The sequence below is a fragment of the Protomyctophum parallelum genome (assembly GCF_964188405.1).
Source record: "Protomyctophum parallelum genome assembly, chromosome: 3".
Lineage (NCBI taxonomy): Eukaryota > Metazoa > Chordata > Actinopteri > Myctophiformes > Myctophidae > Protomyctophum > Protomyctophum parallelum.
The window spans coordinates 2246422-2262852 of NC_139698.1; the positions used below are offsets into that span (position 1 = coordinate 2246422).

Genomic DNA, 16431 nt, shown 5'->3' on the forward strand with positions numbered 1-16431 from the left:
CCTTTATATCTGACTGTATAACAGGGTGACAGAGATACAGTGATATGAACCATACCTTTATATCTGACTGTATTACAGGGTGACAGAGATACAGTGATATGAACCATACCTTTATATCTGACTGTATTACAGGGTGACAGAGATACAGTGATATGAACCATACCTTTATAGACTGTATTACAGGGTGACAGAGATACAGTGATATGAACCAGACCTTTATATCTGACTGTATTACAGGGTGACAGAGATACAGTGATATGAACCATACCTTTATATCTGACTGTATTACAGGGTGACAGAGATACAGTGATATGAACCATACCTTTATAGACTGTATTACAGGGTGACAGAGATACAGTGATATGAACCATACCTTTATATCTGACTGTATTACAGGGTGACAGAGATACAGTGATATGAACCATACCTTTATATCTTACTGTATTACAGGGTGACAGAGATACAGTGATATGAACCAGACCTTTATATCTTACTGTATTACAGGGTGACAGAGATACAGTGATATGAACCATACCTTTATATCTGACTGTATTACAGGGTGACAGAGATACAGTGATATGAACCATACCTTTATATCTGACTGTATTACAGGGTGACAGAGATACAGTGATATGAACCATACCTTTATATCTGACTGTATTACAGGGTGACAGAGATACAGTGATATGAACCATACCTTTATATCTGACTGTATTACAGGGTGACAGAGATACAGTGATATGAACCAGACCTTTATATCTGACTGTATTACAGGGTGACAGAGATACAGTGATATGAACCATACCTTTATATCTGACTGTATTACAGGGTGACAGAGATACAGTGATATGAACCATACCTTTATAGACTGTATTACAGGGTGACAGAGATACAGTGATATGAACCATACCTTTATATCTGACTGTATTACAGGGTGACAGAGATACAGTGATATGAACCATACCTTTATATCTGACTGTATTACAGGGTGACAGAGATACAGTGATATGAACCATACCTTTATAGACTGTATTACAGGGTGACAGAGATACAGTGATATGAACCATACCTTTATATCTGACTGTATTACAGGGTGACAGAGATACAGTGATATGAACCATACCTTTATATCTGACTGTATTACAGGGTGACAGAGATACAGTGATATGAACCATACCTTAATATCTGACTGTATTACAGGGTGACAGAGATACAGTGATATGAACCATACCTTTATATCTGACTGTATTACAGGGTGACAGAGATACAGTGATATGAACCAGACCTTTATATCTGACTGTATTACAGGGTGACAGAGATACAGTGATATGAACCATACCTTTATATCTGACTGTATTACAGGGTGACAGAGATACAGTGATATGAACCAGACCTTTATATCTTACTGTATTACAGGGTGACAGAGATACAGTGATATGAACCATACCTTTATATCTGACTGTATTACAGGGTGACAGAGATACAGTGATATGAACCAGACCTTTATATCTGACTGTATTACAGGGTGACAGAGATACAGTGATATGAACCATACCTTTATAGACTGTATTACAGGGTGACAGAGATACAGTGATATGAACCATACCTTTATATCTGACTGTATTACAGGGTGACAGAGATACAGTGATATGAACCAGACCTTTATAGACTGTATTACAGGGTGACAGAGATACAGTGATATGAACCAGACCTTTATATCTGACTGTATTACAGGGTGACAGAGATACAGTGATATGAACCATACCTTTATATCTGACTGTATAACAGGGTGACAGAGATACAGTGATATGAACCATACCTTTATATCTGACTGTATTACAGGGTGACAGAGATACAGTGATATGAACCAGACCTTTATATCTGACTGTATTACAGGGTGACAGAGATACAGTGATATGAACCATACCTTTATATCTGACTGTATTACAGGGTGACAGAGATACAGTGATATGAACCATACCTTTATATCTGACTGTATTACAGGGTGACAGAGATACAGTGATATGAACCAGACCTTTATATCTGACTGTATTACAGGGTGACAGAGATACAGTGATATGAACCATACCTTTATATCTGACTGTATAACAGGGTGACAGAGATACAGTGATATGAACCATACCTTTATATCTGACTGTATTACAGGGTGACAGAGATACAGTGATATGAACCATACCTTTATATCTGACTGTATTACAGGGTGACAGAGATACAGTGATATGAACCATACCTTTATAGACTGTATTACAGGGTGACAGAGATACAGTGATATGAACCAGACCTTTATATCTGACTGTATTACAGGGTGACAGAGATACAGTGATATGAACCATACCTTTATAGACTGTATTACAGGGTGACAGAGATACAGTGATATGAACCATACCTTTATATCTGACTGTATTACAGGGTGACAGAGATACAGTGATATGAACCATACCTTTATAGACTGTATTACAGGGTGACAGAGATACAGTGATATGAACCATACCTTTATATCTGACTGTATTACAGGGTGACAGAGATACAGTGATATGAACCATACCTTTATAGACTGTATTACAGGGTGACAGAGATACAGTGATATGAACCATACCTTTATATCTGACTGTATTACAGGGTGACAGAGATACAGTGATATGAACCATACCTTTATAGACTGTATTACAGGGTGACAGAGATACAGTGATATGAACCATACCTTTATAGACTGTATTACAGGGTGACAGAGATACAGTGATATGAACCATACCTTTATATCTGACTGTATTACAGGGTGACAGAGATACAGTGATATGAACCATACCTTTATATCTGACTGTATTACAGGGTGACAGAGATACAGTGATATGAACCATACCTTTATATCTGACTGTATTACAGGGTGACAGAGATACAGTGATATGAACCAGACCTTTATAGACTGTATTACAGGGTGACAGAGATACAGTGATATGAACCATACCTTTATATCTGACTGTATTACAGGGTGACAGAGATACAGTGATATGAACCATACCTTTATATCTGACTGTATTACAGGGTGACAGAGATACAGTGATATGAACCATACCTTTATATCTGACTGTATTACAGGGTGACAGAGATACAGTGATATGAACCAGACCTTTATATCTGACTGTATTACAGGGTGACAGAGATACAGTGATATGAACCATACCTTTATATCTAACTGTATTACAGGGTGACAGAGATACAGTGATATGAACCAGACCTTTATATCTGACTGTATTACAGGGTGACAGAGATACAGTGATATGAACCATACCTTTATATCTGACTGTATTACAGGGTGACAGAGATACAGTGATATGAACCAGACCTTTATATCTGACTGTATTACAGGGTGACAGAGATACAGTGATATGAACCATACCTTTATAGACTGTATTACAGGGTGACAGAGATACAGTGATATGAACCAGACCTTTATAGACTGTATTACAGGGTGACAGAGATACAGTGATATGAACCATACCTTTATATCTGACTGTATTACAGGGTGACAGAGATACAGTGATATGAACCATACCTTTATATCTGACTGTATTACAGGGTGACAGAGATACAGTGATATGAACCAGACCTTTATATCTGACTGTATTACAGGGTGACAGAGATACAGTGATATGAACCATACCTTTATATCTGACTGTATTACAGGGTGACAGAGATACAGTGATATGAACCATACCTTTATATCTGACTGTATTACAGGGTGACAGAGATACAGTGATATGAACCATACCTTTATAGACTGTATTACAGGGTGACAGAGATACAGTGATATGAACCATACCTTTATATCTGACTGTATTACAGGGTGACAGAGATACAGTGATATGAACCATACCTTTATATCTGACTGTATTACAGGGTGACAGAGATACAGTGATATGAACCATACCTTTATAGACTGTATTACAGGGTGACAGAGATACAGTGATATGAACCATACCTTTATAGACTGTATTACAGGGTGACAGAGATACAGTGATATGAACCATACCTTTATAGACTGTATTACAGGGTGACAGAGATACAGTGATATGAACCAGACCTTTATAGACTGTATTACAGGGTGACAGAGATACAGTGATATGAACCATACCTTTATAGACTGTATTACAGGGTGACAGAGATACAGTGATATGAACCAGACCTTTATAGACTGTATTACAGGGTGACAGAGATACAGTGATATGAACCAGACCTTTATATCTGACTGTATTACAGGGTGACAGAGATACAGTGATATGAACCATACCTTTATAGACTGTATTACAGGGTGACAGAGATACAGTGATATGAACCATACCTTTATATCTGACTGTATTACAGGGTGACAGAGATACAGTGATATGAACCATACCTTTATATCTTACTGTATTACAGGGTGACAGAGATACAGTGATATGAACCAGACCTTTATATCTTACTGTATTACAGGGTGACAGAGATACAGTGATATGAACCATACCTTTATATCTGACTGTATTACAGGGTGACAGAGATACAGTGATATGAACCCTACCTTTATATCTGACTGTATTACAGGGTGACAGAGATACAGTGATATGAACCATACCTTTATATCTGACTGTATTACAGGGTGACAGAGATACAGTGATATGAACCATACCTTTATATCTGACTGTATTACAGGGTGACAGAGATACAGTGATATGAACCATACCTTTATAGACTGTATTACAGGGTGACAGAGATACAGTGATATGAACCATACCTTTATATCTGACTGTATTACAGGGTGACAGAGATACAGTGATATGAACCATACCTTTATATCTGACTGTATTACAGGGTGACAGAGATACAGTGATATGAACCAGACCTTTATATCTGACTGTATTACAGGGTGACAGAGATACAGTGATATGAACCATACCTTTATATCTGACTGTATTACAGGGTGACAGAGATACAGTGATATGAACCATACCTTTATAGACTGTATTACAGGGTGACAGAGATACAGTGATATGAACCATACCTTTATATCTGACTGTATTACAGGGTGACAGAGATACAGTGATATGAACCATACCTTTATAGACTGTATTACAGGGTGACAGAGATACAGTGATATGAACCATACCTTTATAGACTGTATTACAGGGTGACAGAGATACAGTCCAGTAGTAAACAGACCTTTTATATCTTGAGACCCAAAAGACACATTGTGTCTCAAATTGGACTCAATCCAGTTGAAATTAATAGACATTAGATAAATAGAGAAAAGGATGATTTGTTTTTTCATTTCTGAAAATTGTAGTTTTATTTTGCTTTGGAAATAATAACACAAAATGTCATTGTAATGTCAAATGCTGTGCTGTGCTGTGCTGTGCTGTGCTGTGCTGTGCTGTGCTGTGCTGTGCTGTGCTGTGCTGTGCTGTACTGTACTGTACTGTGTCCTGTGCTGTGCTGTGCTGTGCTGTACTGTACTGTACTGTACTGTGTCCTGTGCTGTGCTGTACTGTACTGTACTGTACTGTACTGTACTGTACTGTACTGTACTGTACTGTACTGTACTGTACTGTACTGTACTGTACTGTACTGTACTGTACTGTACTGTACTGTACTGTGTCCTGTCCTGTGCTGTGCTGTGCTGTGCTGTGCTGTGCTGTACTGTACTGTACTGTACTGTACTGTACTGTACTGTACTGTACTGTACTGTGCTGTGCTGTGCTGTGCTGTGCTGTGCTGTACAGTGCTGTACTGTACTGTACTGTGCTGTGCTGTGCTGTACTGTACTGTACTGTACTGTACTGTACTGTACTGTACTGTACTGTACTGTACTGTACTGTACTGTACTGTGCTGTGCTGTGCTGTGCTGTGCTGTGCTGTTCTGTGCTGTGTCCTGTACTGTGCTGTACTGTACTGTGCTGTGCTGTGCTGTGCTGTGCTGTGCTGTGCTGTGCTGTGCTGTGCTGTGTCCTGTACTGTGCTGTACTGTACTGTACTGTACTGTACTGTACTGTACTGTACTGTGCTGTGCTGTGCTGTGCTGTGCTGTGCTGTGCTGTGCTGTTCTGTGCTGTGTCCTGTACTGTGCTGTGCTGTACTGTGCTGTGCTGTGCTGTGCTGTGCTGTGCTGTGCTGTGCTGTGCTGTGCTGTTCTGTGCTGTGTCCTGTACTGTGCTGTACTGTACTGTACTGTGCTGTGCTGTGCTGTGCTGTGCTGTGCTGTGCTGTGCTGTTCTGTGCTGTGTCCTGTACTGTGCTGTACTGTACTGTACTGTGCTGTGCTGTGCTGTGCTGTGCTGTGCTGTGTTGTGCTATACTGTACTGTACTGTACTGTACTGTACTGTGCTGTACTGTGCTGTGCTGTGCTGTGCTGTGCTTTTCTGTGCTGTACTGTGCTGTGCTGTACTGTACTGTACTGTACTGTACTGTACTGTACTGTACTGTACTGTACTGTACTGTACTGTACTGTGCTGTACTGTACTGTACTGTGCTGTCCTGTCCTGTCCTGTGTTGTGCTGTGTTGTGCTGTGTTGTGTTGTGTTGTGTTGTGCTGTGCTGTGCTGTGTTGTGTTGTGTTGTGTTGTGTTGTGTTGTGTTGTGTTGTGTTGTGTTGTGTTGTGTTGTGCTGTGCTGTGCTGTGCTGTGCTGTGCTGTGCTGTGCTGTGCTGTGCTGTGCTGTCTATAGGAGGGGCTGCACCACTCAGGGGACACCCATAGCTGTCTATAGGAGGGGTTGCACCACTCAACAGGAAAGGAAGGTGTTTACGTTGTGATCCATGGAAATGATTCTGCGCCCCAAAGAGGAAGCCAGAACATTACATATAGAGCAATGATTCTTAGAAATATAACTCTCCAGTTTCTGTACTTTCTACTCCATCAACATCGGCCCTGATGATCACCACATAACGATGCATGTCCGCTGGCACATTATTCAGGAAATAACATCTGCTGCATGGCCGCAGAACACATTTTGTATTTCAAGCGTGTCACTGAGTTGTTAACCCATTCTGACCTGAGATCAGATTCTAAAAAAAATGTCAGTCGTTATTCGATTTTTCAAAAATAGCAGACCTACAAGCTCGTAGCGCGCCACTCGGTGGCGCGCTACGAGCTTGTAGGTCTGCTATTTTTCAATAACTAAAGCATAACATGATGCTGACACCAAAAGGGGTTCCCGTTCAGAATGTGTTAAGACAAATGACTGACTCTGCAGTATGGAAACCTACTGTCTGTCTCTCCTACACTGTCTCCCTCTCAGCTGTCCTACTGTCTGTCTCTCCTACACTGTCTCTCTCTCAGCTGTCCTACTGTCTGTCTCTCCTACACTGTCTCCCTCTCAGCTGTCCTACTGTCTGTCTCTCCTACGCTGTCTCCCTCTCAGCTGTCCTGCTGTCTGTCTCTCCTACACTGTCTGTCTCTCAGCTGTCCTACTGTCTGTCTCTCCTACACTGTCTCCCTCTCAGCTGTCCTGCTGTCTGTCTCTCCTACACTGTCTGTCTCTCAGCTGTCCTGCTGTCTGTCTCTCCTACACTGTCTGTCTCTCAGCTGTCCTACTGTCTGTCTCTCCTACACTGTCTCCCTCTCAGCTGTCCTACTGTCTGTCTCTCCTACGCTGTCTCCCTCTCAGCTGTCCTGCTGTCTGTCTCTCCTACACTGTCTGTCTCTCAGCTGTCCTACTGTCTGTCTCTCCTACACTGTCTCCCTCTCAGCTGTCCTACTGTCTGTCTCTCCTACGCTGTCTCCCTCTCAGCTGTCCTGCTGTCTGTCTCTCCTACACTGTCTGTCTCTCAGCTGTCCTACTGTCTGTCTCTCCTACACTGTCTGTCTCTCAGCTGTCCTACTGTCTGTCTCTCCTACACTGTCTCCCTCTCAGCTGTCCTACTGTCTGTCTCTCCTACGCTGTCTGTCTCTCAGCTGTCCTGCTGTCTGTCTCTCCTACACTGTCTCCCTCTCAGCTGTCCTGCTGTCTGTCTCTCCTACACTGTCTCCCTCTCAGCTGTCCTGCTGTCTGTCTCTCCTACACTGTCTCCCTCTCAGCTGTCCTACTGTCTGTCTCTCCTACACTGTCTCCCTCTCAGCTGTCCTACTGTCTGTCTCTCCTACACTGTCTCCCTCTCAGCTGTCCTACTGTCTGTCTCTCCTACACTGTCTCCCTCTCAGCTGTCCTACTGTCTGTCTCTCCTACACTGTCTCCCTCTCAGCTGTCCTACTGTCTGTCTCTCCTACACTGTCTCCCTCTCAGCTGTCCTACTGTCTGTCTCTCCTACACTGTCTCCCTCTCAGCTGTCCTACTGTCTGTCTCTCCTACGCTGTCTCCCTCTCAGCTGTCCTGCTGTCTGTCTCTCCTACACTGTCTGTCTCTCAGCTGTCCTACTGTCTGTCTCTCCTACACTGTCTCCCTCTCAGCTGTCCTACTGTCTGTCTCTCCTACGCTGTCTCCCTCTCAGCTGTCCTACTGTCTGTCTCTCCTACACTGTCTCCCTCTCAGCTGTCCTACTGTCTGTCTCTCCTACACTGTCTCCCTCTCAGCTGTCCTACTGTCTGTCTCTCCTACACTGTCTCCCTCTCAGCTGTCCTACTGTCTGTCTCTCCTACACTGTCTCCCTCTCAGCTGTCCTACTGTCTGTCTCTCCTACGCTGTCTCCCTCTCAGCTGTCCTGCTGTCTGTCTCTCCTACACTGTCTGTCTCTCAGCTGTCCTACTGTCTGTCTCTCCTACACTGTCTCCCTCTCAGCTGTCCTGCTGTCTGTCTCTCCTACACTGTCTGTCTCTCAGCTGTCCTGCTGTCTGTCTCTCCTACACTGTCTGTCTCTCAGCTGTCCTACTGTCTGTCTCTCCTACACTGTCTGTCTCTCAGCTGTCCTACTGTCTGTCTCTCCTACACTGTCTCCCTCTCAGCTGTCCTACTGTCTGTCTCTCCTACACTGTCTCCCTCTCAGCTGTCCTGCTGTCTGTCTCTCCTACACTGTCTGTCTCTCAGCTGTCCTGCTGTCTGTCTCTCCTACACTGTCTGTCTCTCAGCTGTCCTACTGTCTGTCTCTCCTACACTGTCTGTCTCTCAGCTGTCCTACTGTCTGTCTCTCCTACACTGTCTCCCTCTCAGCTGTCCTACTGTCTGTCTCTCCTACACTGTCTCCCTCTCAGCTGTCCTACTGTCTGTCTCTCATACACTGTCTGTCTCTCAGCTGTCCTACTGTCTGTCTCTCCTACACTGTCTGTCTCTCAGCTGTCCTACTGTCTGTCTCTCCTACACTGTCTGTCTCTCAGCTGTCCTGCTGTCTGTCTCTCCTACACTGTCTGTCTCTCAGCTGTCCTACTGTCTGTCTCTCCTACACTGTCTTTCTCTCAGCTGTCCTACTGTCTGTCTCTCCTACACTGTCTGTCTCTCAGCTGTCCTACTGTCTGTCTCTCCTACACTGTCTGTCTCTCAGCTGTCCTGCTGTCTGTCTCTCCTACACTGTCTGTCTCTCAGCTGTCCTACTGTCTGTCTCTCCTACACTGTCTCTCAGCTGTCCTACTGTCTGTCTCTCCTACGCTGTCTCCCTCTCAGCTGTCCTACTGTCTGTCTCTCCTACACTGTCTGTCTCTCAGCTGTCCTACTGTCTGTCTCTCCTACACTGTCTCCCTCTCAGCTGTCCTACTGTCTGTCTCACCTACACTGTCTCCCTCTCAGCTGTCCTACTGTCTGTCTCTCCTACACTGTCTGTCTCTCAGCTGTCCTACTGTCTGTCTCCCTCTCAGCTGTCCTACTGTCTGTCTCTCCTACACTGTCTCTCAGCTGTCCTACTGTCTGTCTCTCCTACGCTGTCTCCCTCTCAGCTGTCCTACTGTCTGTCTCTCCTACACTGTCTGTCTCTCAGCTGTCCTACTGTCTGTCTCTCCTACACTGTCTCCCTCTCAGCTGTCCTACTGTCTGTCTCACCTACACTGTCTCCCTCTCAGCTGTCCTACTGTCTGTCTCTCCTACACTGTCTGTCTCTCAGCTGTCCTACTGTCTGTCTCTCCTACACTGTCTCCCTCTCAGCTGTCCTACTGTCTGTCTCTCCTACACTGTCTGTCTCTCAGCTGTCCTACTGTCTGTCTCTCCTACACTGTCTCCCTCTCAGCTGTCCTACTGTCTGTCTCTCCTACACTGTCTCCCTCTCAGCTGTCCTACTGTCTGTCTCTCCTACACTGTCTCCCTCTCAGCTGTCCTACTGTCTGTCTCTCCTACGCTGTCTCCCTCTCAGCTGTCCTACTGTCTGTCTCTCCTACACTGTCTGTCTCTCAGCTGTCCTACTGTCTGTCTCTCCTACACTGTCTCCCTCTCAGCTGTCCTACTGTCTGTCTCTCCTACACTGTCTCCCTCTCAGCTGTCCTACTGTCTGTCTCTCCTACGCTGTCTCCCTCTCAGCTGTCCTACTGTCTGTCTCTCCTACACTGTCTCCCTCTCAGCTGTCCTACTGTCTGTCTCTCCTACACTGTCTCCCTCTCAGCTGTCCTACTGTCTGTCTCTCCTACACTGTCTCCCTCTCAGCTGTCCTACTGTCTGTCTCTCCTACACTGTCTCCCTCTCAGCTGTCCTACTGTCTGTCTCTCCTACGCTGTCTCCCTCTCAGCTGTCCTACTGTCTGTCTCTCCTACACTGTCTGTCTCTCAGCTGTCCTACTGTCTGTCTCTCCTACACTGTCTGTCTCTCAGCTGTCCTGCTGTCTGTCTCTCCTACACTGTCTGTCTCTCAGCTGTCCTGCACAGGGAAATCAAACTGTGTTTCCCCCCCCTAACTCCCAGATGCTGGCAAACAGTGAGTTTGATTGTAATTGATATTCACTGATGTGTGTGTGTGTGTGTGTGTGTGTGTGTGTGTGTGTGTGTGTGTGTGTGTGTGTGTGTGTGTGTGTGTGTGTGTGTGTGTGTGTGTGTGTGTGTGTGTGTGTGTGTGCGCAATGCGTGCGTGCGTGCGTTTGTGCACCTGCCAAGTATAGCTCTGCCACTGAGACTCTGCTAATTGTGCACGGAATGGAAGCTATACAGTAGATGCTATACGGTAGAAGTATGTACGGAATGGAAGCTATACAGTAGATGCTATACGGTAGAAGTATGTACGGAATGGAAGCTATACAGTAGATGCTATACGGTAGAAGTATGTACGGAATGGAAGCTATACAGTAGATGCTATACGGTAGAAGTATGTACGGAATGGAAGCTATACAGTAGATGCTATACGGTAGAAGTATGTACGGAATGGAAGCTATACAGTAGATGCTATACGGTAGAAGTATGTACGGAATGGAAGCTATACAGTAGATGCTATACGGTAGAAGTATGTACGGAATGGAAGCTATACAGTAGATGCTATACGGTAGAAGTATGTACGGAATGGAAGCTATACAGTAGATGCTATACGGTAGAAGTATGTACGGAATGGAAGCTATACAGTAGATGCTATACAGTAGAAGTATGTACGGAATGGAAGCTATACAGTAGATGCTATACAGTAGAAGTATGTACGGAATGGAAGCTATACAGTAGATGTTTAACCTTCCATCCAGACTCAGCGGAGAGGCAGTATACAGTACATATCTGTACTGGGGTAATACAGTGAGAGAGTGGCGACACTATAGCGTTGACTCGATGCTATTTGTTAACGTCCCGCGGTGGAAAGAATAGTTGCGATTAAATGCGTTAATTCATTAAGTTAACCCATTCTGACCTGAGATCAGATTCTATAAAAATGTCTGTTTTGAAAATGCCATAGTTTTCTGAATAAGCTATGTTTATATGTCAAGTCCTTCTTCAATTTTTTTCAAAAATAGCAGACCTACAAGCTCGTAGGTCTGCTATTTTTCAATAGCTAAAAAGCATGACATGATGCTATAACACCAAAAGGGGTTCCCGCCCCAAAATGGGTTTTAATTAATCTCAGACTGGACGCGCGTCATATAGAGGAACACACGTTCTGATCCGCTGGCACCTCATGAAGCACCGCCACTTTCATCCACCAGGTGGCACTCAATGTGTTAACGTTCCCATAATCATTATCCAACAGCCTCATATTGTCTCCTCATTTAAAACACTGGGTGATCCTCCAGTGCACACAGCGTGATGTAATTAACCTCCCTCTCTCTCTGTGTCTCTACCTCTCTCTCTCTCTCTCTCTCTCTCTCTCTCTCTCCCTCTCTCACCCCCTCTCTCCGAGCCCCCCCCCCCTCTCTCTCTCTCTCTCTCTCTCTCTCTCTCTCTCTCTCTCTCTCTCTCTCTCTCTCTCTCTCTCTCTCTCTCCCTCCCTCTCTCTCCCTTTCTCACCCCCTCTCCCCGAGCCCCCCCCCTCTCTCTCTCTCTCTCTCTCTCTCTCTCTCTCTCTCTCACACACACTCTCTCTCCCTCTTTCCCTCTCTCACCCCCTCTCTCCGAGCCCCCCCCCCCCCCTCTCTGTGTGCACCTATATGGGAGGTGTCGCTGTAATGCAACATGCCCTTGGGGTGCTGTGAGTGACCTACACACACACACACACACACACACACACACACACACACACACACACACACACACACACACACACACACACACACACACACACACACACACACACACACACACACACACACACACAGTGTAAAGACAATGCACCATTCGGTGAGATCTAGCCTCTCAGACCAGAAACGTACAACATGTTGTCGTCATTGGATATAAGATTGTGTCCAACAATTCCATGTTGTATTGATGTTGGTATACCATTAGGAGAGATAACAGGCAAACGTTGATCAAAAATAACAAATTAGTTGGTAGTGCTGTCGCCTCACAGCTAGAAGGTCCTGGGTTCGATTTCCGCTCGGGATGCTGCGGGTGCTGGCGGCGTGTTTCCTCCTCCGCGTCATCAGTGCCCATATTCCCGAACGCGGGGTTGGCGAAAGGGCCTTTTCTGTGTGGAGTTTGCATGTTCTCCCCGTGTCCCCTAGGGTAGGTACCCTCACATGTTCTCCCCGTGTCCCCTAGGGTAGGTACCCTCACATGTTCTCCCCGTGTCCCCTAGGGTAGGTACCCTCACAAAAAACATGCAGTAATCCTGGTCTCTAAACTGCCTCCCCCTGGCCAGCCGGGGCGCCTGATGGAGGGGAAAGGAACTGGTTGGAATAACGTGTTCCTTCCACGCGCTACGTCCAACCAGGGAAACTCCCCCCTGTCAGGTGTAAAGGAGCAACTTGGACACTCAGGCATGAAGGAAGCATGAGTTCAAGTCCGTTGCTCTCCCCTTGTCCCCCATATATGGGGACTAGGTTGGTCTCCCCTTGTCCCCCATATATGGGGACTAGGTTGGTCTCCCCTTGTCCCCCATATATGGGGACTAGGTTTTGCTCTCCCCTTGTCCCCCATATATGGGGACTAGGTTGGTCTCCCCTTGTCCCCCATATATGGGGACTAGGTTGGTCTCCCCTTGTCCCCCATATATGGGGACTAGGTTGGTGGAGGGTGTTTAGAGCCCAGGATCACATTAGATGATCCTCAGGCCTACCATTGCGTGGCACCAGTGTTGTTTTCGTCGACTAAAACTAAGGCGAAAAACGTCCGTCGACTACCTTTTTTCACTGACTAAAACTAAATAAAAACGAATCTATGACGACTAAAACTATAAGACTAAATATACTGACAATTTCATCAACAAATAAAAACTAGACTAAAATGTTAGGAAGGGACTAGTGGACAAGAGATCCAGTTTTATGCTGGGTTGCATGCATGCTGCTATTTTCAGCATGCAACCAAAGTGTAAAATATGTCACACACATCAAGGCCTGTCAAAACACATTTTAGTCGACTAAATCAACTGTAGATTTAGCATGACATTTAGTCGACTAAAACTAGACTAAACACTAGAACATTCCAGGTGACTAAAATGTAGGGGTGTCAAAAAAAATCGATTCGAATTAGAATCGCGATTCCCGTTATGAACGATTCAAAATCGATTAAAAAAAAATATATATATTTTTTAGATTTTATTTCTGGTTAGTTACAGGAGTTTTCACTACATGGTGTTTATAATATGAAATGTAAGCTCACCCTAACCCTCACCCTTACAGTAAACATCATGTCTTCAGTCATATCACTACATGGTGTTTATAATATGAAATGTAAGCTCACCCTAACCCTCACCCTTACAGTAAACATCATGTCTTCAGTCATATCACTACATGGTGTTTATAATATGAAATGTAAGCTCACCCTAACCCTCACCCTTACAGTAAACATCATGTCTTCAGTCATATCACTACATGGTGTTTATAATATGAAATGTAAGCTCACCCTAACCCTCACCCTTACAGTAAACATCATGTCTTCAGTCATTTTCAAGTTAATCACTTCAGTTGGCTGGAGTAGATTGTGATGAAATCCTATGTATTGAATCAAGAATCATTTTGAATAGAGAATAGTTTCGAATCTGGAAAAAAAAAATCTTTTGAATAAAAAAGAAAATCGTTTTTGGAGAATCGAGAATCGTAGAATCGAAAAAATCGATTTTGAATCGAATCGTGACCCCAAGAATCGGAATCGAATCGAATCGTGGGACACCCAAAGATTCACAGCCCTACTAAAATGTGATTAAAACTAAGTGAAAACTATTCAAGAGACTAATGACTAAAACTAAAATAGAAATGTGCTGCCAAAAACAACACTGCGTGGCAGATCTAAGGCTAATCTATAGCTAATCTATAATCTATAGTACTTACGAGTCCAGCCTGTCTGCGAGCCTGCTGGAGTTCCTTGATGAAGCTCTGCAACTCTGTGCCCTCGATGTACCCGTTACCTGTCAATCACAGATAAATATATACCCGTTACCTGTCAATCACAGATAAATATATACCCGTCACCTGTCAATCACAGAGACACATATACCCGTCACCTGTCAATCACAGAGACATATATACCTGTTACCTGTCAATCACAGATAAATATATACCCGTTACCTGTCAATCACACAGACATATATACCCGTTACCTGTCAATCACAGATAAATATATACCCGTTACCTGTCAATCACAGATAAATATATACCCATCACCTGTCAATCACAGAGACATGTATACCCGTCACCTGTCAATCACAGAGAAATATATACCAATCACCTGTCAATCACAGATAAATATATACCAATCACCTGTCAATCACAGATAAATATATACCCATCACATGTCAATCACAGAGAAATATATACCAATCACCTGTCAATCACAGATAAATATATACCCATCACCTGTCAATCACAGAGAAATATATACCCATCACCTGTCAATCACAGATAAATATATACCCATCACCTGTCAATCACAGAGACATATATACCCATCACCTGTCAATCACAGAGACATGTATACCCGTCACCTGTCAATCACAGAGAAATATATACCCATCACCTGTCAATCACAGATAAATATATACCCATCACCTGTCAATCACACAGACATATATACCCATCACCTGTCAATCACAGAGACATATATACCCATCACCTGTCAATCACAGAGAAATATATACCAATCACCTGTCAATCACAGAGACATATATACCCATCACCTGTCAATCACAGAGAAATATATACCAATCACCTGTCAATCACAGATAAATATATACCCATCACCTGTCAATCACAGAGAAATATATACCCATCACCTGTCAATCACAGAGACATATATACCCATCACCTGTCAATCACAGATAAATATATACCCATCACCTGTCAATCACAGAGACATATATACCCATCACCTGTCAATCACAGATAAATATATACCCATCACCTGTCAATCACAGAGACATATATACCCATCACCTGTCAATCACAGATAAATATATACCAATCACCTGTCAATCACAGAGAAATATATACCCATCACCTGTCAATCACAGAGACATATATACCCATCACCTGTCAATCACAGAGAAATATATACCAATCACCTGTCAATCACAGATAAATATATACCCATCACCTGTCAATCACAGAGAAATATATACCCATCACCTGTCAATCACAGAGACATATATACCCATCACCTGTCAATCACAGATAAATATATACCCATCACCTGTCAATCACAGAGACATATATACCCATCACCTGTCAATCACAGATAAATATATACCCATCACCTGTCAATCACAGAGACATATATACCCATCACCTGTCAATCACAGATAAATATATACCAATCACCTGTCAATCACAGAGACATATATACCCATCACCTGTCAATCACAGAGACATATATATACCAATCACCTGTCAATCACAGAGACATATATATACCAATCACCTGTCAATCACAGAGACATATATACCCATCACCTGTCAATCACAGATAAATATATACCAATCACCTGTCAATCACAGAGACATATATATATACCCATCACCTGTCAATCACAG

General features: G+C 43.7%; 1 protein-coding gene across 1 annotated transcript in view; it reads right to left on the reverse strand.

Annotated features, from left to right (window-relative positions):
* The window catches only part of calb1 (calbindin 1), a gene marked incomplete at both ends in the record, with an annotated part of 43640 nt that overhangs the window by 26233 nt on the left and 976 nt on the right, over positions 1 to 16431 (reverse strand). Inside the window, one exon of the mRNA XM_083761278.1 lies at positions 14734 to 14810. Coding sequence (XP_083617404.1) covers positions 14734 to 14810 — 77 coding nt within the window. The remainder of the gene's footprint in view (positions 1 to 14733; positions 14811 to 16431) is intronic.